The sequence below is a fragment of the Chanodichthys erythropterus genome, chromosome 16 (assembly GCF_024489055.1).
Source record: "Chanodichthys erythropterus isolate Z2021 chromosome 16, ASM2448905v1, whole genome shotgun sequence".
Lineage (NCBI taxonomy): Eukaryota > Metazoa > Chordata > Actinopteri > Cypriniformes > Xenocyprididae > Chanodichthys > Chanodichthys erythropterus.
In genome coordinates, this window is record NC_090236.1 from 2241535 (window position 1) to 2263264 (window position 21730).

The 21730-nt window shown below is 36.8% G+C and overlaps 1 protein-coding gene across 1 annotated transcript in view; it reads left to right on the plus strand.

Moving 5' to 3' along the window:
• Nucleotides 1-21730, plus strand: part of dsg2l (desmoglein 2 like) — a 57048-nt gene that overhangs the window by 25467 nt on the left and 9851 nt on the right. Inside the window, exons 5-11 of the mRNA XM_067362538.1 lie at nt 4867-5027; nt 5353-5487; nt 7293-7478; nt 8951-9216; nt 9316-9458; nt 9628-9849; nt 13051-13272. Coding sequence (XP_067218639.1) covers nt 4867-5027; nt 5353-5487; nt 7293-7478; nt 8951-9216; nt 9316-9458; nt 9628-9849; nt 13051-13272 — 1335 coding nt within the window. The remainder of the gene's footprint in view (nt 1-4866; nt 5028-5352; nt 5488-7292; nt 7479-8950; nt 9217-9315; nt 9459-9627; nt 9850-13050; nt 13273-21730) is intronic.

Here is a 21730-nt window from a genome sequence, read left to right on the forward strand (position 1 = left end):
ATAAAAGTAATCCATTTGACTCCATATTTAAAACTTCCGGCGGATGACCATACACATACATACACATAAGTCTGCGCTTCCGCATTCCGCGTATGATCTTCTTTTATTATGGATGGATACATTTAATTTTTGCTTCAAAATGTGCCCCCCCCCCCCTCCCCCCATTCACAACCATTATAAAGCTTCGAGGAGCAAGGATATTTTAAAATCTATATCCGATTGTGTTCGTCTAAAAGAAGATGGTCATATACACCTAGAATGGCTTGAAGATGAGTAAATCATGAGATGATTTTCATTTTTGGGTGAACTTACCCTTTAAGCATTAAACACATTTCTTATCTGTGAACTTTTTAAAACTTAATATGAAATGCATGATGAAAATGCGTAATATATCACAACAAAACAAAACAACTTGAACTCTCCCGCCATATTTAGATTTAAATTGAATCATGAGGATTCGCCATCCTGTGTCACATGACCTAGATGATTAAAATATTTCCTTGAAGTGACCATTGCATGTTTCCTTTGCTAACGGATTTGTGGAAAGGCCCATTGTGAAGGAATTCAGTTGTTCACTTTCATTTGGAATGCCCCTGGCTTCCCCTTCTCGGAGTGCCCTTCAAGGGTGCAAAAACGACATTTGGAATTTGTGAATGGTCTTAGTCCAGTCTTACTCCAGCTACAGCTGGAGAAGTGTTATTTTTCTTAATCAGCCATACCTGTTTAGATTGCATGTACCACTGTTTCACTTACCTTCTGCATCCGGTCTAACTCCATGTTCAGACTCACAGACTCTGGATTTACTTACCTGTCCATATATACCTTCATTTACCTTCTTTATTTTCTCCTGTTTGATTGTTTATCTCTGCTCTTTATCTCTGTCTTCACCCATCATATACAAACATTCACCTGTAAAAATCAGACATTCATTCAAGTTGAGCATTGTTCTCATCATTTACGTTAATCTGTTACTTACAAGTTTTTACTGAGAAACCTGCTACTGAGTTCATTTTAAATCTTGCCTTTGAGAATCTGTGACAGTATAGGCTTGTGCATACATTTTAGGACCAGTGGCTTGCTCAGTGTTGGTCCGCAATGATTTAAATGGTGTATTGGTGCAAATTGGCAAATATTGCAAAAGGGTAAGCAACACCTCATACTGTATGATGGATAAAATAAAAGTACAGATTAAAAAGTCAAATCAATAAATAAATGGTGTCATATATAAGTGGTATACCCAAGATTGATACACTGATCAGCCACAACATTAAAAAGTAAATACTGACCTTTAAATAAACACAATCTAATTTAACATCAGATCCTCCTTATATTTTACAGTAATTACCATTTGTTTCATATATATATATACCTACCTGAACAGATAAGAAGAATCACACATTCTACTGCACATATTTATGCATCAATTTTCAGAACACACATTGTGAAACAATGATTAACTGAATTTTGAGTTTTAAAAGTCAGGAATCTTCATGCTTGGAGCATGTAAGCACAGGCACACAGATAAAGTCTTGTCCTTATTTTCATGCTCTGATGGTGCATTATTTCACAATAGACACATAAGAACATAGCAGGAAATTCCACTCTGCAAACACACAGCTTATCCACAGCTTCCATTCTGCTTAAAAAAAAAAAGGGTTTGATTGGATAAGAATGACTGATCTTTCCTGGAAAGAGGCTTGGTTATTCCATGAATTGAAGTGAGTTGCGGCATCTGAAAGTTTAGACAGCCGAGTTGTTTCCTTTTCACTTTATTTTGATGCTCCCCAACATTCTAGTGACTATAAGCAGCTTTGTAAGTACATGTCAACTTATTTTACTTACCTTAACCTGACAGACTACTAATACTCTAATGAGAATTAGTTGACATGTAGTTGCATATAATGACAGTTATATATAGTTGCAAAGTGGATTATTGAAATAAATTGTAACCATTACAGGTACTCCACTAAAATAATCCTGCTTAAAATGTCATGTTTGGGCTTAAATTAAAATCCAAGTATATTTGGAAGAAACTACTTTCACAGGTAGCTCCACAAAGATGACGAGGATGATAGAGTTCAAATAAGGTAGATCACTTTAAATCACTTTAAACAAAACAAGTATTCCAACAAGAAGGTATAATGTAACAGTGTGACTATATACAAACAACACTACACAAAGAACTAAAAGAACTGAAGGGCTTCTATAGACAAGATAATTAACTGAAGAAAGGAAATCTAACTAGATAACTAAGGCAGGGAATGAAAATGAAAACTGAGCATAACTGTGACACTACGCATTTGGTAAAATGTCTTTCGCATTTTATTTTCTTACTTTCATTGTCATTTTTGCTTTATCAACACACAGTAACACTGACATTGATGCATGCAATCATAAAATCAGAGACCCTCCCTTTGAAATTTGGTTGCAAGTTACTGCCAGGTGTAAATGGTGATGCATCTCATCACCTGACCACCTGAACTCATTTTAAAATCAGGTGAAAACATTGCCTTGGTTACTTGTTTGTCCTCTGAGTTCCAGAATCAGGGAGAATAAAGCAGTTCCTATGATTTACGGGTCAATCTGTGTAGTATAAACCTCCAGTTTTCAGAGTCAGACTAATGATCACATTATTTAGTACTATAGTGAGCATTGCCCTCTGTTGCTCAAAACTCACGCTGCATTAAAGAGGATTTTTGCAAGCAAATTAGTTGTCAGACACAAATTTTTAGAGGGCTTTTGGCATAAAGAGGGGCGGGGCCGAGAGCTGTGGAAGTCTGTTAATGGCTGCGATGGATGTGGGACAGAAGCTCGCTGTTGTCCAACTGGGTCAAGGAGGGGTGGCTGCCGTCAATGAGGGGACTGAGTCACCACCGTTTTAGTGAAGGAATGGGGGGCTCGCTGCGGGGCACCTGTAGTAAGCCGTCCACAGATGAGCGTCCAGAACCATCACATGGCACCGTGAGGGCCTTTCCACTGTCTGAGGACCAATCGGCAGTGCGTTTGGGGGACCGGACCAAGAATTTCTTTCTTTCATTTTCCTCTCTCCCCTCTGTCCCTCATCCTTTCTCTCACCTCGTCGAGGCAGGTGGAGCGAATGTTAATAAGCGACACCTGTGTGAAAACTGGTCTCGAATCCCACAGAGGAGCTCTGGAAGGATAAAAAGAGGAAGTGACGACGCGAGAGGACCAGGCCTAGGACTTTATGTTGTGGTTTTGTTTTAGTTAATGCTGCAATTATCCATGAGGGGCTGCTGGTTTACTTTTGTTTCGTTGTTTATTTTATTATTAAAGTTATGGGTAACACTTTAGAATAATGGTCCGTCATTAATAAGTAACTATGCAGGAAGTAATGTAGGACTAATGAGTAGTTCTACATTAACACTTAAGCTACTACTGTTAACTAATATAGAAACAAGCTTAACTAATCAGTAAGTAATATCCAATTTAGAAGATAGTTCCTTATTAGCTAATCAATAATTACCTAATGAGATTACCATCATTAATAACTATTAACTAACGAACAAATTGTAAAGAACATTATCGTGTCTGAGACGTAATCAGTCATAATTTTTACTCTGAATATAGTTATAAAATGCATCATTAATCACTCAAGTGTTACCTAGTCACTATGCATGAACTACTAGTGATCAGGACCATTATTTAAAAGTGAAAAATATATTTTTTCACTTTAAAATAATGGTCCAGATCACTAGTAGTTCTTAAAGAATGACTAGGTACTTGAGTAATTAGTGATGCATTTTATGACCACGTTGAGAGTAAAAAACAACAATCTTCAAGAACTACTAGTGATCTGGACAATTATTTTAAAGTGAAAAAGATGTTTTTCACTTTAAAATAATGGTCCTGATCACTAGTAGTTCCTGCAGTTACTCTGTAACACTTGAGTGATTAATGATGCATTTTATGACCACATTGAGAGTAAAAAAAGACAACTGCTCACATCTCAGACACTTTAATGTTGTGATTAGTAATTAATTAGTAATTCTTTATAATTTGTCATAGTTATCTATTAGTTCTTAATGATGCCAATCTCATTCTCTAATTATTGATTAGCTAATAAGGAACTATCTTTTTCCCAAATTCGATATTACTTACTGATTAGTTAAGCTTGTTTCTATATTAGTTAATAGTAGTAGCTGAAGTGTTAATAGCATTAATACATACTTATTAATGACAGACCATTATTCTAAAGTGTTACCAAGTTATGTTTACCTTTCACCAGTTCCAGCCTCCTCCTTCCCTTATCAACAAACCTTATTACATGTGCAGTGGCCTTTGTACCCTGTTTGCTGCATTTCATAATTCAGGATAATGGCCAGTGAATGGGAGCGGGCTGTACGAGTTCTAGTGCATCAGCATTGTCATGTTCTTATCTATTTCCCTTGAATTAATGGAGCATTTAGCACTCTAATTCATCTCAAAGCTCAAAGAAAGTATGTAAACTCTGCTCATATACAGTTCTGTTGTTGGTGCAACTGACTAATCTCTTTGGAGCTGCAGGAAAATATGCCATGACAGCACTGACTGGCTGATAGCACCACAAGGACACATACAGTGGTCAGAGGTGTGGCATACTAGCCTGTGCACATGCTCAGGATGTGTATGAGCGGTTACCTCTCAGCAGGGTCTTATCATAAACTAAAACCAAAACTACGAAAACATTTTATTTAATCTAGCTGACTACATTTTTCACTAATATATATATATATATATATATATATAATATAATATGCACAGCTCTAGCAGGTTGTTTGAACCCTTTTGAATGCCTTTGAATTAAAATTTCATGAAATATATTTGTATTTAAAATGTGCTATCTCTACCCTTGTACTTCTTTTTCAGACACGTTTGTAATGAAAATCACAGCAACAGATGCAGATGAAGAAGGAACTCTGCATACAAAAATGTCCTACAGCATTGTTCAAGAGAGTCACGCTGGCATGTTCTACATTAATCAAGAGACTGGTCAGATATTCGTCAAGCAAAACACGCTAGACAGAGAGGTATACAGTCACTAACATGAATTTAAATTAGTATTGTGTTTGCAATTTGTATTTAATTTAGCTTCAACCACTAAACATACAGACTCATTAAAACGTATTGTGTAGTTAATTACAGCCTTAGGTGTTTTATAAGTCAAATTTATTCTTGAAGAAATGTTAGATTAAAGATTGATAAATTCCCATTGACTGACATTCCGAAAACTGATTTCTTCTACTTTTCTGGGTCATTTTACCACAGACTGTTGAACTGTTGAAATTAATTCTAATTGTTTTGCTGATATTTTCCCTCCACATGAGACTGAAGTTTTTGCTTTTCTCATCACAGACAAAAGACGAATACAAGTTGATCATTAAAGCAACCGATATGAATGGAGCTGCATACGGATTTACAGGGACTGGGACAGCTGTCATCACAATACTTGACGTCAATGACAAGATTCCTACTTTGGTTGGAGACTTTGTAAGGTTTATTTTTTGAGTATCAACCACATCTCAGCTACTGCAACATACACCAAATGACTTAATGACATATCTTTAGTTCATGATGTGATGTTCGGGATAGATTTATGCAGATGAGAACATGTAAAACGAATATATTATATTTTATATTGCATATTTATATTACACATCACAAGCATTAAAAAGTATTTAACTGAAATGAAATGTTTAAAAAATTATGTTTTCATCTACTCACCCTACCGTTCTTTCTTTTTCGGCGCACAAAAGGATATATTTTTTTTTAAATATCCTGCTTATGCTCTTCCATATAATGGTAAAGAATAATAGCCAGCATCTAGCTTTTTAAAAAAAAATTCATACGCATCACAGAGTGGTCCCATGCGACAAGTGTCATATATTCCAAGTGTTCTGGGGATATATGATAGGATTTGATTTAAAAAAAAATTTGTTTTTAATGTTTTTAAAATAAGTTTCGTCTGCTCACCAAGGCTACATTTATTTAATTAAAAATACAGTAAAAACAGGAATATTGTGAAATATTACTACAATTTAAAATAACTGTTTTCTATTTGAATATATTTCACAAAGTAATTTATTCCTGTGATGGCAAAGCTGAATTTTCAGCATCATTACTCCAGTCTTCAGTGTCACATGATCCTTCAGAAATCATTCTAATATGCTGATCTGCTGCTCAAGAAACATTTAATGTGTACAATTGTACAAAATATTTGTGTACAATATTTTTTTTCAGGATTATTTGATGAATAGAAAGTTCAAAAGAACAGTGTTCTAATCTAATCTTTTGTAACATTATAAATGTTCATAAATTCATTTCTTTAATTTCTTTTCAAAAAAATAAAAATTCTTACTGACCCCAAACCTTTGAACGGTAGTGTATAATGCTACAGAAGCTTTGTATTTCAGATAAATGCTGTTCTTTTGAACTTTCTATTCATCAAGGAATCCTGAAAAAAAAAAGAAGTACACAACTGTTTTCAACATTGAAAATAATCATAAATGTTTATTGAGCAGCAAATCAGCATATTAGAATGATTTCTGAAGGATCATGTGACACTGAAGAGTCAGCTTTGCATCACAGGAATAAATTACTTTGTCAAGTATATTTAAATAGTACAGTTATTTGAAATTGTAATAGTATTTCGCAATATTAATGTTTTTTACTGTATTTTTAATTAAATAAATGTAGCCTTGGTGAGCAGACGAAACTTCTTTTAAAAACATTAAAAATCTTAGTGGTTCCAAACTTTTGGACTGTACTGTATATAAATGTATTATTTAACGAAAATCCTGACATTGGCCGTTAGTCTTCTGTGCATGACTGTGCGATGTAAGATTTCGCAAAACTTGTGTGCTTTTTCTGGGTGAGACGGAGTAAACTGTGGTGCTAATAGAGTTACACGAACGAGTATGTCTTGCAGCTGAGCACATAAGACCAATGGCCAAGGTCAGGATTTTCGTGAAATAATACAGTAATTTCCGGTTTGTTTTTGTTGTTCGTATACCCCTAGAACACTTGGAATATGCAACATGTGGAGCATCGGACCATTCTGTGATGCTTTTCATCTTTTTTAAAAAAGCTCAATGCTCGTTGCTATTCACTGCCATTATATGAAAGAGCATGAGTGGAACATTTTTGAAAAATTCTGCTTTTGTGGTCTGAAAAAGAAAGAAAGGCATACTGCATTAGAAAAACACCAGGGTGAGTTAACAATGACTTAATTTGCATTTTAGGGTGAACTAACCCTAATTATTAATGTATGTGTAATCATGTTGTTTGGTTTATAGCATGAGTGCTCGGTGGAGGAAAACACAAAAAATGTGGAAGTGGTAAGAATTAATGTGACTGATGATGATCTCATCTATTCTGAAAACTGGCTGGCTGTCTTCACTATTGTGTCAGGAAACGAAGCTGGTTATTTCTCCATAACCACAGACACCAAGACCAATGAAGGCGTCCTGATTCTCCAAAAGGTAAGCTGATAAAACAGTATTTTTTTTCTGTTTTGCCTTTACAAACAGTGCTTTGTTTTCCCTTGCACACTAGCTATTCCAATATAGTTTTTAACTTTAATAACACTTTTACCACTTTGCAAAACCTGCATTAAATTCTGATTGTTTAAAAACAAAGTCAGCATGAAACATAGGCTCTGTCCCAAATGGCACACTTCATATGCACTTATGGGGCATACACCTGGCGCAATGCAAGTGTTTTTTGCTAGTTTCAGCCTTATCTTTTTTATGCCTTGCGCCACATTGTTTAAATAGCAAATGCATTCGTGCCCATTTGTACACCCATGGGCATGCTGGTCTGAAAATTAGGTGTGTGTTCATGGAGCATTGCTATTTTGAGACAACTGAAATGGACTGCGCCAATGACCAACTAAAACCTGGTCTAAAGTCAAAGACGCAATCGTTTTTTTTTGTTATTTAAAGAGAGCGTTTGTAATATGCGCCATAAAGACAAAAAGCTTTGGAATCCAGCTTGTCCCGTAGATGGTCTGCTTGTGCGCTTTTACCTCGTGCATGAGCAGATCCGTTTCCTTACTAGAGAAGCATTCAGTTTTTCCAGTTGCAAAATTGTCATTTTAGGTTTCAGAAGAGTGCTCATGAGTGCCCCCTTTGAGGTCGATATGCGCCCTCGATGTGCACTTTTGCTGCACTGAAGCAAGCTCCAAAGCAGACTTCTTCTCGACAGTCAAAGTGGCGTTACATCAAGAAAGTGTTTAGAAACCAAAAATGAACATACTTAAATGACTGATGCCCTGTAGTTTTGATCCCTGCTTTGATATTATCAGTAATGTGATTTTTGTGGACTAAGGTTCAGCAATATTGGCTTTGCTTGTTCCGATTTTTGAGAGAAAAACAAGGCAAATAATAACTTAATGAAACAAAGCTGCCAATGCAACTTGTTTTTCTTATTATGTAAAAGAGATCAGCACATGACTGCCTGCACACACACAGATCAATGCTTCTTCATCTCTGGCCCATCCACTGGTGCTTGTTAGTGAAGGTAAAGAGAGACTACAACAGTATCACTTGAAATAAAAGTAGATCTAGATGCCTGCTAAGTTGTTAGTTGTTGAAGAATGGCATCTCTGCACTTCAGTTCACTTTAATTTAGTGCAAATTTGCTGCCTGAGTTTTGCAGTTTTGTTATAACTCCTGTTATGTTGAAATTGCAACAATCTACACTGCATAATGAATCTAATATTTGGGACACAACCCTTTAAACAGAGTTTTCAAGTCAGAGGGTCAAAAACAGGGTAGAAAGTAGCCATTTATTTTTAAATGTATCACTAATTATGATGTATTATAAGTGAAACTCATGGAACAGGAATAAATGTGTAGCAGTTTGTTCAGCATACTTCAAGTGTTCAGCAAGAAGTATCCTACAATCTTGCATCCCCCATTTCCTGTTTTTCACCCATTGTTCACCTTTAAAGGAACTGGACTTTGAAGAGCTGAAGGAAGTAAAGCTTCAAGTGTCTGTCTCTAATAAGGCAGAATATCACTCATCGGTAGTCATAAGAGAGAGCAAGATTTACACCGTCCGAGTCAGGGTGATCAACCAGCCCGAGGGCCCTCGCTTCAAACCTGCAGTCAAAGTCATCACCATATCTGAAGAAAGCACCACTATTGATTTGAAAAAAGTCATAACCAATTACGCAGCAATAGACAGTGACACACTATTAATTGCTAATAACGTGAGGTGAGAATACAAACATTTTGTGAAAAAGAACATCCCTTTACAACATACTCCTGTGGTTTTATTCAGATGTAATAAAAGTACTCATTTCATCCATTTTAGGTATGCAAAAGGAAAAGATGTTGACAACTGGCTAATTATAGATGAGAGGACAGCTGATATAAGACTCAATAAAATTCCAGATTATGAGTCCAAGTTTCTGATTAATAACACATATTATGCCCACATAATCTGCATCACCAATGGTAAGTCAGCCTTTGTGATACATATGTAAAACAGTTAGCATTGGCAAAGGTTATTATTAAAAGCACTTATTAAAAAACATTAAATGGAGTTTCAATGTATAGTTCAATGTGTTGCAAGCATTTAAACTGCATTTAAAATCATGGGAGGAATATATCACTTCCGTTACAGACCTTCCAGCTAAAACTGCTACAGGTACCATTGCCATTCAAGTGAAGGACTTTAATGACCACTGTCCTGTGCTGATCCATCAGTCTCAAAGACTATGCTATCAAGAGCATGTGGTTTATGTCACGGCTGTGGACAAAGATCATTTTCCCAATGGAGCACCCTTTGTTTTCAGTGTGGACGACAAAAGAACAAAGGAGTCATGGCGTGTCGAACATCTCAACGGTAATGAAAAACTTGTTGTCTTTTGTGTATATTTTAAATGATTAGTTCACCCAAAAATGAAACTTCTGTCATGAAGTACTCGCCCCCATGTCGTTCCAAACCTGTAAGACTTTGTTTATATTTGGAACACAAATTAAGGTATTTTTGATAAAATCCAAGAGGTTTTTTTGTCCCATAGAAAGCAATGAAATTACCACATTCAAGGTCCAGAGAAGTACTAAAGACATCATTAAAATGGTCAACGTGGCTACTGTGGTTCAACCTTAATGTTATATGGTGACAAGAATACTTTTTGTCTACAAAAACAAAACAATAATAACGACTTTATTCAACAATTTCTTCTCTTCCCTGTCATTCTCCTATGCTGTTTACATTGTAGACAGTGCAGAGCTTCAGGTTTTACGTCAAAATGCTGACTCATTATTGGCCAGCTCCCGCATCAGCATCACATGAATGAGTCTTGCTGCTCACGTGTATAGTATTGTCCAATAACATGGAACACTTTGTCTATAATGTAAACCAGTGGTCTCCAACATGGTTCTCACGTGGAGCCTGTGAGTTGCCCGCTAAGCACATTCTATCCACAAGTTTCCTACGCCCCATGAGGCCTTGCGTCAAACGTGGGACAGTTGACAGTCATTCAAGATTTAACGATCCAAACTTGCGAACGTTTGTTTTTTACTCAAAGATTTAAGATTCCGGCATCAATATTTGAACAATGTTTTAAAATAAAAAAATGTTACAGTAATAGTAATGTATTAATTTATCTCAGGAGTGCACATCACTCATGCTAAATCTAACTGATATTTATATTGACATAAAAACAAAACACAGACCTATTCAGTTGTGCCTGCTTCCATTTATTTGCGATCGCAAGAAGGCAAAAAACAACTCCACTAAGGCTTTTAAATCCAAAGGCTTACATATTTAGAAATATATTGATAACATACCCTATGTTTGTCACTTTTCTGAGCATTTCTATTTATTTTCCTCTAAATTATGCGATGATTGCTATCCGAGGATGTTTGCGCGATCTCACCGTCTATCTATTCTGATCCTTTCAGCCAGAGCAACAGAGGGAGCTCATGAGGGCAACAGGAGTTATGAGTTATACGAGTTAACCGGAGTGTGTGAATCTGTGAAAGATACGCATTTGTCAGGAATCAACAAGCACAGGGAAGAGACAGATAAAACATTAAACCAAATAAATACACGATTATAATCACATAAGAATTGTCTTCGTTCCTTGACAGGAAACAAAAGAAAAACATTGTTCCAAGAACAAACCAGTTAGGAGACATTTCACTCAAACTCATGGGTTTACTGTAACAAACTGTGGTGGTATTCATATCAAATGTTGCTATATTAATATAGTCATAAATGTATTAAATGTGTAAAAGGAGTAATGGAATATAATTACAGCAGCCTATGTTTTGTTTATAAGGTTTATGGCAGATTTTTTTTTTTTTCTTTGCATGTATTTATTTATTTATTATATTATTGCATTTATTTTATTTTAAATGTTTGGGCTACTGTTTTTCATAACACATACAATAGGTTTATAGAGAACCTATTATTATTATTATTTTTTTTTTTCTTACTGTGGTAGTAAAGAACCATGCATGGTTTACTATGCATGTTACTATGATCTACAAATGTATGAAACTATGGAAGTACAAATGGTAAATTTTAGTAAATAAAAAACAGAAGCCAACTCAGTTGAACTGTCAGAAAATTTAAACCAGGATATTAAGATATTGTATTATTTTGCATGTGATGGTGAAAAAGTAAAGTAAAAAAGCACCACCTGTTATATAACAGTATAACAAACAAGTGAGGTAGCCCTCATTCACAAAATGGTTGGAGACCCCCAATGTAAACAGCATAGGAGAATGACAGAGAAGAGAAGAAATTGTTGAATAAAGTCGTCATTTTTGTTTTGTTTTTGTACAAAAAGTATTATCATTGCTTCATACAGTTGAACCACTGTAGTCACGTGGACTATTTTAATGATGTCTTTACTACCTTTCTGGACCTTGAATGTGGTACTTACATTGCTTTCTATGGGGGATCAGAAATTCATATATATATATATATATATATATATATATATATATATATAAAATAGAGAGAGAGAGAGAGAGAGAGAGAGAGAGAGAGAGAGAGAAAGACTGAGAAATGACATACAGCACTTTAAACTTCCTTCATGAATAATGCTGTAGATACAGATGCATGAAGGAAGTGTTATATAAGTGTTGCATTTAGATTTTCCATTGAAATGGAAACAAATAAGTAACTGATTGTAACTTTGGGGTAAAGGAACAGGGAGAGAGGATCCAAATGCAGATTAAGGCCTGGTTTCACAGACATGGTTTAGACTATGCCAGGATTAGGCCTTATTTCAATTAGGGCATTTAAGTAGCTTTTATAAACATACCCTAGAAAAAAAAAAACATTACTGGTGTGCATCTTGAGACAAAATAATGGCATTATCATATTTTAAGATATGTCAGTGCAATTTTCTTTCAGTTAAAACGGTTACAATATGCATTTTAGTCTGGGATTATCTTAAGACTTGTCTGTGAAACTGGGGGAAATGTCTGTTTAATAATAACATCAACAAAAGAACACAAGAACCAAGGAAATGAGAAACACAGGAAACAGAACTGAGCATGCAGATGAAACATCCATGTAAGGACAAGACCTGACAATGAACACTAGAAACACAAGGGCTTGAATACACAAGGACTAATAGACTAAGACACAAACAAGGACTAATGAGGGGAAACAGGAATAAAACACACAAACTAAAAGTTTACAAAAACAAAACAAAAGGACAATGAACTTGTTAGACTAGTGAATAAATAACTGGATGCCGTCTAGTGCATCACCAGCCTAAGGCTATTTCAAGGACATTTCTTTACAAGCACAAGAATGCAGTTAAAAATTAAAAAAGTTCTGAAAAAGTCCAGAAGTTATTCATTTTGGACAGTATTAAAATCCTGCAGAAGCTCCGGCAATTATTGCATTGCCCACATCCCGTCAGAATAGGGTTAAGAATGTGAAGTAAAAGAAGCACTGCAATTAGTTACTAAAACATTTTAGTAACTCATTTTAGTGCTGAATTTTTGCCTTAAAAAAGGTTGCATTAATCATGTATTAATCTTGTTTATGTCTTCATGTTTAACATCATATTTTCAGACACTACAGCAATATTCAGATCTCAAAAAACACTATGGCCTGGTGTGTACCATATGTTTGTGGATGTGAGTGACCAGCAGGGGAAGACCTGCGCTGGTCAGATGCTTCAGATAGACGTCTGCACATGTGACGCATCAAAAGTTTGCCTTCCAGAAAAAACGATTACAAGATTTGGAGTATCTGGTGTTTTTCTAATGTTGCTGGGACTGCTGCTCCTTCTGTGTGAGTAGCAACATTTAATCTCTCTCTTGCTGTAAGGATGTGCTGTTTGTCAACATAGAAATGCTTGCATCATAATTTAAAAGTAAAATGTGTTTTCCTAGAAAAACTTTTTTTTTTACTGCTTTCACACGGACAGTTTAGTTCAAAACAGAGCATGGTTCACTTGAAAAATTGGTCATGTGAAAGCTGTCATGCCTACTTGGGAGTCCACCATTGTACAGAACCCGAGACTACCTGTAGTAGTTCAGTTGCACTGGAACTGTTTGCACCTTAAAACCGTGGTCACGCTAGACTTTGAGCATGCAAAATTTCTTCGGACACTACAACTGGTGTAAAATGACATTTTTATAGAGGTAACAGCAATGTCATTGCACCTTTTGACATCCAGAAAGGTAGTTGAAAACATGGTTAAAATAGTCAACTTGACAACAGTGGTTCAACCTTAATGTTATGAAGTGACAAGAATACTTTTTGTGCGCAAAAACAAAACAAAAATAATGACTTGTTTGAACCGTTGTCATACGTAGTGAATTCAGTGCAGGCTTCCATGTTTATGTCTGAACGCCAACTCAGTATAGGCCAAAGCTGAACACGTGAGCAGCACGACGCATACATGTGATGCTGACACAGGATCCGGCCAATAATGAGCCGGCATTCGGACGTAAACAAGGAAGCCTGCACTGAGTTTACTACATTTGACAACGTAGCATTACTGGCAAAGGTTACACCTAATTGTAAGTGAAATTCATTCTCCATGTTTATCAATTATTTTATTATTATATTTTTTTTGGTTACACTTTATTTCAGTGTTCTACTTTAGACATTCTAGTAGACTGTTCAGGTTAGTAGAATAAGTTGACATGTAATTGCGTATAGTCAGCATGTCTGTTGGGGACCATCCAAATAAAGTGTTAGCAGATAGTGTTAGCTAATACTCCAGTGAGAGTTAGTTGACATGTAGTTGCAAAGTTACTTACAGTTTGTAGAATGTCTAAAGGCAGGAACACACCAACGAACTAGTGGTGACGAAAGCAGACTGCGTGGTTGGCTCGCGTCGGCAGCGTCTGGGTCCAAAGTTGCCCTGATACACCAAACCAACGCTCGACACCAGACGGCCAAGTAGCACGTCTGTTCTGCGCCTGCGTAAGATGAAATGCCTTTCCGTACCAGCAGGTGGCAGCAGCTGAACAGCCAATCAGAATGATCAGATGGCCCAACGGACCGACGAGCTCCGACCATAGACTGTAAAAAAAGATGGACGACGCGACGTCGCTTCCTTCCATTGTAATGAACTGAAGCCAAAATGGCCGACCGAATGGGCGCTGACATGTTACGCAATACGTAAGTTTGGAGCCTGGGCATGCGCAGAAGGAACCGTCAGTGGAGCCGGAGGCGGAGTCGCGATATCAAACTTCCGCCCAGACGACTGCGTCATCATTCATGTATTTTAAATAGACTATAAAAATTATATACAATTTAAAATTCTACCTATAAAATAATAGGCTATTCTATTTCTAGAGCAATAATACTTTTAAAACAGCAAATTCAGTAGATAAAATCAATATAATATGCCACTAGAAACAACTCTAAATCGTCAGAAACGGTCCTGCCATTTTAAATCAAGTTCAACTAATGTTACAGGAGATCGATTGCTGTAATTAGAGTAAGCTATCATTAGTTTTGTCCTGCTAATTATTATTTTATACCCATAAAAATAATAAGTAACTGCCAGATAACGATCACCTGCTTTTTCCCGACATTGTTAACATTAGGTGTGTTATCTTAACTAATAACATTTATTAATTAGCTTATAACACCCATATTTAATGTTACAGAAAAAGGTTCAGTGATCCGTCAGATCCTGTAGGTCGGTTAGTACAGTTTACTGCTGAACAACTCATTTTGTTGGTGTTAAATAACAAAGAAATCGAAAATTAACAGTTAGTTAATACATCTTCAATCTCCCCTCGAAGCTCCGACAGTCCTCAGACAAGCTGAGCTGTCAATCAAGTTCGAATCATGACGACACGCCCCGTTTTTATAGCATCAAATTGCTAGCTAAAATCTAAATCATCACAAAAACGAACAATTGAATATATATCAGTGTGATAACAACTACCTTAAATGACCAAAACCATTTTTCATAAAGTTTTATTTGAAGCAGAATTTATTTTTAAGTTTTCACTGAAGTCTCATTCGACTGCATTGAGAGGGCGGGGTTTATGACCTGTACTGCATCCAGCCTCCAGGGGGCGATCAAAGAGCCCGTGGCTTCACTTTTCAGAACGTATGAGACACACCCGGCTCCGACACTGATTCAACATTTCGAATCGGCCGAAAAAAAGCTGACGAGGAAACTCAGTCGGCCGACGAACAAAAACTGCCCGACGGCCAACTGTCGGCTTGGTGTGTTCCTGCCTTAAAGTGGACCATCAAACTAAAGTGTTATTTGTTTATTTATTTTTAGGGGTTCAAGCACGAAGTGCTGAAACCCTATTGTAATTGTTAGGATTTTTATTATTAGGGGTTCAAGCACGTAGTGCTGAAACCCTATTGTTATTGTGCTGATTTTTATTATTATTATTCTTTTTCTTCTGCCGTAAAACGCATCGTGCAGCCCAAACCGTAAGGCCTAGAGACTTGAAACTTTGTCAGATGATAGTACAAAAATCGAGGAGAGGTTGACAAAGTATGACCCAAATCGGCCAATAGGTGGCGCTACAGCGATCAAATGCGCAAAATGGCTCATAACTCCTAAACCGTTTGTCGTAGATTAAAAGAATTACATATTTGGAATCCTTGCGTCAAGGCGGTGACAAGCGTAGAAGATCAGATTTGCTCTCCGAGGTCCCGTTTTCCCGCCATTTTGAATTTTGTCCAAAACCTACTTTTCGAACTAGTCCTAGGTTTTTTGCCCGATCGGAACCAAACCAGTGCAGAAATGTTCTCTGGAGTGTGAATATCAATAATTATCAAAAAAAGTTGAAATTTTGATTCACGGTCACGAAGGGGCGCCAAAACGTTCGTTAAGGGCGGAGCCACTTTTACTAAAATGGCTATAACTCGAGAACGAAATGAGATATTTGCACCAAACTCAGTACACATGTGTATGGGCTCATTCTTTGGTCACGATAAAAAAATCTCGTCGATTGGGCATTAGGTGGCGCTATAACTTGAAAAAAACATAAACACGTCTGTAACTAAGCAACCGTTAGTCCAATCGACTTGAAATTTGGCATGCAGTGTCTTGGTCCAAGGGGGCATGATGGTCTATGAGGACATTGGCGTATCTCAAAAAACATGGCCGCCATCGGCCAATGAAGTTTGAGCACCTATTAGACCAGGTTAACGGAGGCCGATCGGAACGAAACTCAATGGGCATGTTCAACTCATGGTCCTAGAGGTCTGTAAGAATTTTGAAAGAAATCGGCCACAAGTTGGCGCTAACGAGTTTTACGCCTCGGTAATCACATGGTGTTTCATAAAATGCATATCATTTGATAGATCTCCTCATGCTGAACAACTTTGCCTCAAGAACCAATTCTGTCAATCAAATCGTTCATTAATTATTCGCAAATATGTGAAAAACCTACTTTTGCGAACTAGTCCTAGGTTTTTCACCCGATTGGAATGAAACCAGTGTAGGACAATTCTATGGACTCTCTAGATCAATAATTATCAAAAAAAGTTGAACTTTGTCCTTTGGGTTGCTATAACTGGGTCATTTAGAAAATGGGTGTGGCAAAATGTACTCAAAAGCCTATAAATCCTAAACGAAAACTTGGAACTTCACGAAAATAAGTGAGCATATGCCAAATATTGTTCTAAATAAGCATGACAAATTTTGTGGAGATTGGGCAACAGGTATAGAAGTTATAACAGTTAAAAAGATGAAAAATGACAATATTCCTATGTTTATAAACGAAATCTCAACCAATCCAGCCAGCACCGGGCTCATTCGAACCGTCTAGATGAAGTCTGTCCACATTATGAATTTCAGGCATTTTCATTGAATTGTCGCCGAGATATTAGCCAAAAACCAGCGGGCGCGTTTTAAAATGGCGGCCGCCAATGACGTCACATCCCGGTACATTTTTGCTTCTAACTCAGGAACCGAAAGTCCCCGCGAGCTCAAACTCGGATGGCAAGGTCCCCTCCGGGCCCTTGAGCGGCCACATCCGTCGCGGGCCTCGGGGACGCCCCCCCGCGGATCGCTAGTTCGCGGGACCCCCGACTTTAAACGGCCGTAACTCCCGAGCCCTACCTCCTAGGACCTTGGGGAAGGGCTCGTTGGAAAGGCCCTTTCCCCGACTAGATTCGATTCGAGTTTGGTGCAATTTGGCCTGAGCGTTCTTGAGATATAAGCACAAAAAGATACGCATTAGACCAGGCGTAACTCCCGACCCCCAACACTCACTGTCCCCGCGATGGTCTCGTTCCACAGGGCCTGTTGAGCACTATCTACCCTCTGAGTTTCAGAATTTTTCGATGTCCTGTTCCCGAGATATAAGCGAAAAACCAAATTCCCATTTATCATTCATTCATTATTCTGTTGTCAGAAAGACAAGACTTGCACTAAGATTTTCTTACCTATCATGTATTTCAAATATCTACAACAATGTGTGTGTAAACATGTTTAATGCAGTCATGGAAAATGTACAAAACCAAAACCAGACCATGAAAGTAGGCTAATGACTGGTCCTTTGCTGCCACCTGCTGGTTAAAGTTGTCATATTGTTCTATAATCCATATTTAGACTTGATAAAATCACTATTAATGATTACAATCACATTTTGTCAAAATGCATCACTTAATTTCGGTTGAAGTATTAATGACAATTTTGCCACATTATGTGAAACTTTAAGGAGACTTGGAGTAAACATTTTGTTACCCATCATTTATTTTGCCAATCAAATTGTTCATTCAAGAATATTTTAAAAACCTACTTTTGCATACTAATCAGGTTTTTTGCTCAATCTGAATAAAACCAATGCAGTACAATTCTCTGGACTCTGTTGTTTAATAATGATCAAAAAAAGTTGAACTTTTGCATTAGTGGATATAAAAGGGTCATTTCAAAATGTGGCCTTCACCAAGTGTCCCTGAAAGCCATATATCTCTCCAAGGAATGCTCAGATCTTTCTGAAAATAAGCAAGGACGTGTGACATGACTCTAAACAAGCAATTTCATGGAGATCGGGACAATAGCTAACTTTAACAGTTAAAAATGTGTTGAATGACAATGTTCATATGTTTTGTATGTCCTGAAATTGTCATTTGCCACCAGATGGCAGTAGAAGGCCACTAATATAGTTCAAGATTTCAAGGTTTTTCCAAGGTTTTGTCATGTTATATCTCTTTTAAACTATATAAATCCTTATAATATCATTACAAATCACATTTTGTCAAGGTTTACCTCTTCATTTGTTCATCTGACATATGTTTTTTTGCAATAATACAACATTACAATTACATTGAGACCTGAAAATGATGATTTTTAAAGGGAAAACCTGGAATAAGCATTTTCTTACCTCATTATTGATTTCAAATATCCATATTTGCAACAAAATGTGTTTGTAAGCATGTTTAATTAATGTAGTGAACATGGAAATATACTTGAAACACAAAACACATACTGTTTTGACACAGAATGAAAGTGAACCAATAAGTGGTGTGTGTGTGTGTATGAGTAAGCATGCGTATTATTGTTTAAGCCTTTTCTTTCTCTGTGTTTGGTTTAGCATATATCATAGCTGTTCATCTGTGATTTAAGTGGTGACATGCTTGCTAAATAAAACTTAAATATCTTTCAAACTATAAAATATCTTTTTATGCATATCTGCTTAAAGGTCTTAAATGCTTGAACCCCGGTAAATGCTGCTTGCAGCTTTAATTATTATTATTATTATTATTATTATTCTGCCGTAAAACTGATCGTGCAGCCTAAACCGTAAGGCCTAGAGACTTGAAATTTGGCCAGATTGTAGTGCTCAATTTGGGGAGAACCTATCAAAGTCTTGACCCAATCGGCCAAACGGGGGCGCTACAGCGCAAAAAACAAAATTTTCAGACATTTTTGGCTATAGCTCGTAAACCGCTTGACGTAGACTCAAAAACTGTACATCGTTGCAATCCTTGGGTTAGTACGAACAAAATTGTTTTGCGCCTTTTTTAACTCTACGACGCACCGTTTTTCCGTAAAATTGACCCGAAGCCCAAACGTACTTTCGCGAACTAGTCCTAGGATTTTCAACCGATCGGAACCAATCCACTGCAAAAATATTCTCTGGACACTGAATATCAATAATTATCAAAAAAAGTTGAAATTTCGAATTTTGCACGAAACAATACGCCAAAAACGTCTATGCTAACATTAGCCAAATGCTATTTTTAGTGATAACTCTTGAACGGAATGGAATATCTTCACTAAACTTGGTACATATATGTATAAGCTCAGACTTTGGTTAAATAAAAAAAATTGCGCACCTCTGCCACTAGGTGGCGCTATAATGCGAAAAAAACATAAAAACAGCTATAACTATGCAACCGTTAGTCCGATTGACTTAAAATTTGGCGTGTAGTGTCTTGGTCCAAGGGGGCATGATTGTCTTTAAGGACATTGGTGTATCTCAAAAAACATGGCCGCCATCGGCCAATGAAATTTGAGCACCTATTAGACAAGGTTAACGGAGGCCGATCGGAACGAAACTCGGTGTGCATGATCGAATCGTGGTCATGGACGTCTGTACCAATTTTGAAAGAAATCGGCCACTAGTTGGCGCTAACGAGTTTTACGACTCTGTAATCACATGGTGTTTCATAAATCCACATAATATGCATATCATTTGATAGATCTCCTCATGCTGAACAACTTTGCCTCAAGAACCAATGCTGTCAATCAAACCGTTCATTAATTATTCATGAATATTTTAAAAACCTACTTTTGCGAACTAGTCCTAGGTTTTTCGCACAATCGGAACAAAACCAGTGCAGGACAATTCTCTGGACTCTCCAGATCAATAATTATCAAAAAAAAGTTGAACTTTACCCTTTGGGTCGCTATAACGGGGTCATTTAGAAAGTGGGCGTGGCTAAATATACCCAAAAGCCTATAAAACCTAAACGTAAACTCAGAACTTCACGAAAATTGGTGAACGCATGCGAAGTATAACTATACAGAAGCACACAAATTTTTATGGAGATCGGACCATAGGTGGCGCTATAACTGTTAGAAAACTTTAAAAAACTTGTGTTTTTAATGCTTTTGGATGAAATTGTATATAACTCTGGATGTGATCGACTTATTTTGACAAGATATATATCTTTAGACTCCTGAATCCTTGCCGAGTTCAACGATATCAGACTTGCCAGGTTTCGGAAAATGGTTTGTGCCACGTTGTGATTTAGCGCTTAAAAAACGTTTGCGAATATCTTCGAAACCGTTTGTCCGATCGTCACGAAACCACAGTAGAAAACACGGAACCTAAGTTGGTTTACTATATGTTAAAGCCCAAATGTCAAAATTTTGATAGGAAGTGGCAAAAAAATCTAATCAAAGTCTTTCATGGGTCAGTTTTTATGCGCTCATATATATAAGTGTCTATAACGTCAAAACGAAATGAGATATTTTCACCAAATTTGGCACACATATGTATGGATACACTCCGAGGACATCCCCCAAAAATGGTGGAGATCGGGCAATAGGTGGCGCTATAACTGTCAAAAAACCTTTAAAACTATATATTTCTATAATGAATTGCCTGACACTGTCATTTTGTGCCACCAGATGGCAGCAGAAGGCCACTAATATAATTCAAGGTTTCAAGAATTCAATGTTTTGTCATTTAAAATACCTTTAAACCAGGGTTGCCCAATCCTGTTCCTGGATATCTACCTACCTGCACATTTTAACTCCAACCCTGATAAAACACACCTGAATCAGTTAATTAAGATCTTCAGGAGCACTTCATAATTACAGACAGGTGTGTTGTGTTGAGCTGGGCTAAAGCTGAACTTTGTAGGAAGGTAGATCTGCAGGAACAGGATTGGACACCCCTGCTTTAAACTATATAAATCCTTATAATAACATTACAAATCACATTTTTTTCAAGGTTTACCACTTCATTTGTTCATGTGACTTATGTCTTTGCAGTAAGACAACATTACAATTACATTGTGACCTGAAAATTATATTTTTTTGTTTATGTGTGTGTGTGTATGTGTGTAAAGCATGCTTCGTATGTATAAGGTATTACTGTTTAAACCTTTTCTTTCTGTGTTTGTTTTAGCATATATGATTTCAGTGGTACATGCTTGCTAAATAAGACAAATCCTGCCTTAAACTGCCTTGAATGCTTGAACCCCGATAAAATGCTGCATGCAGCTTTAATTTTCTTCTTTTTTTTTCCAGCCCTACATCACTGTCAATCTAAAGGATACTCGATCCAAAACTATTCAC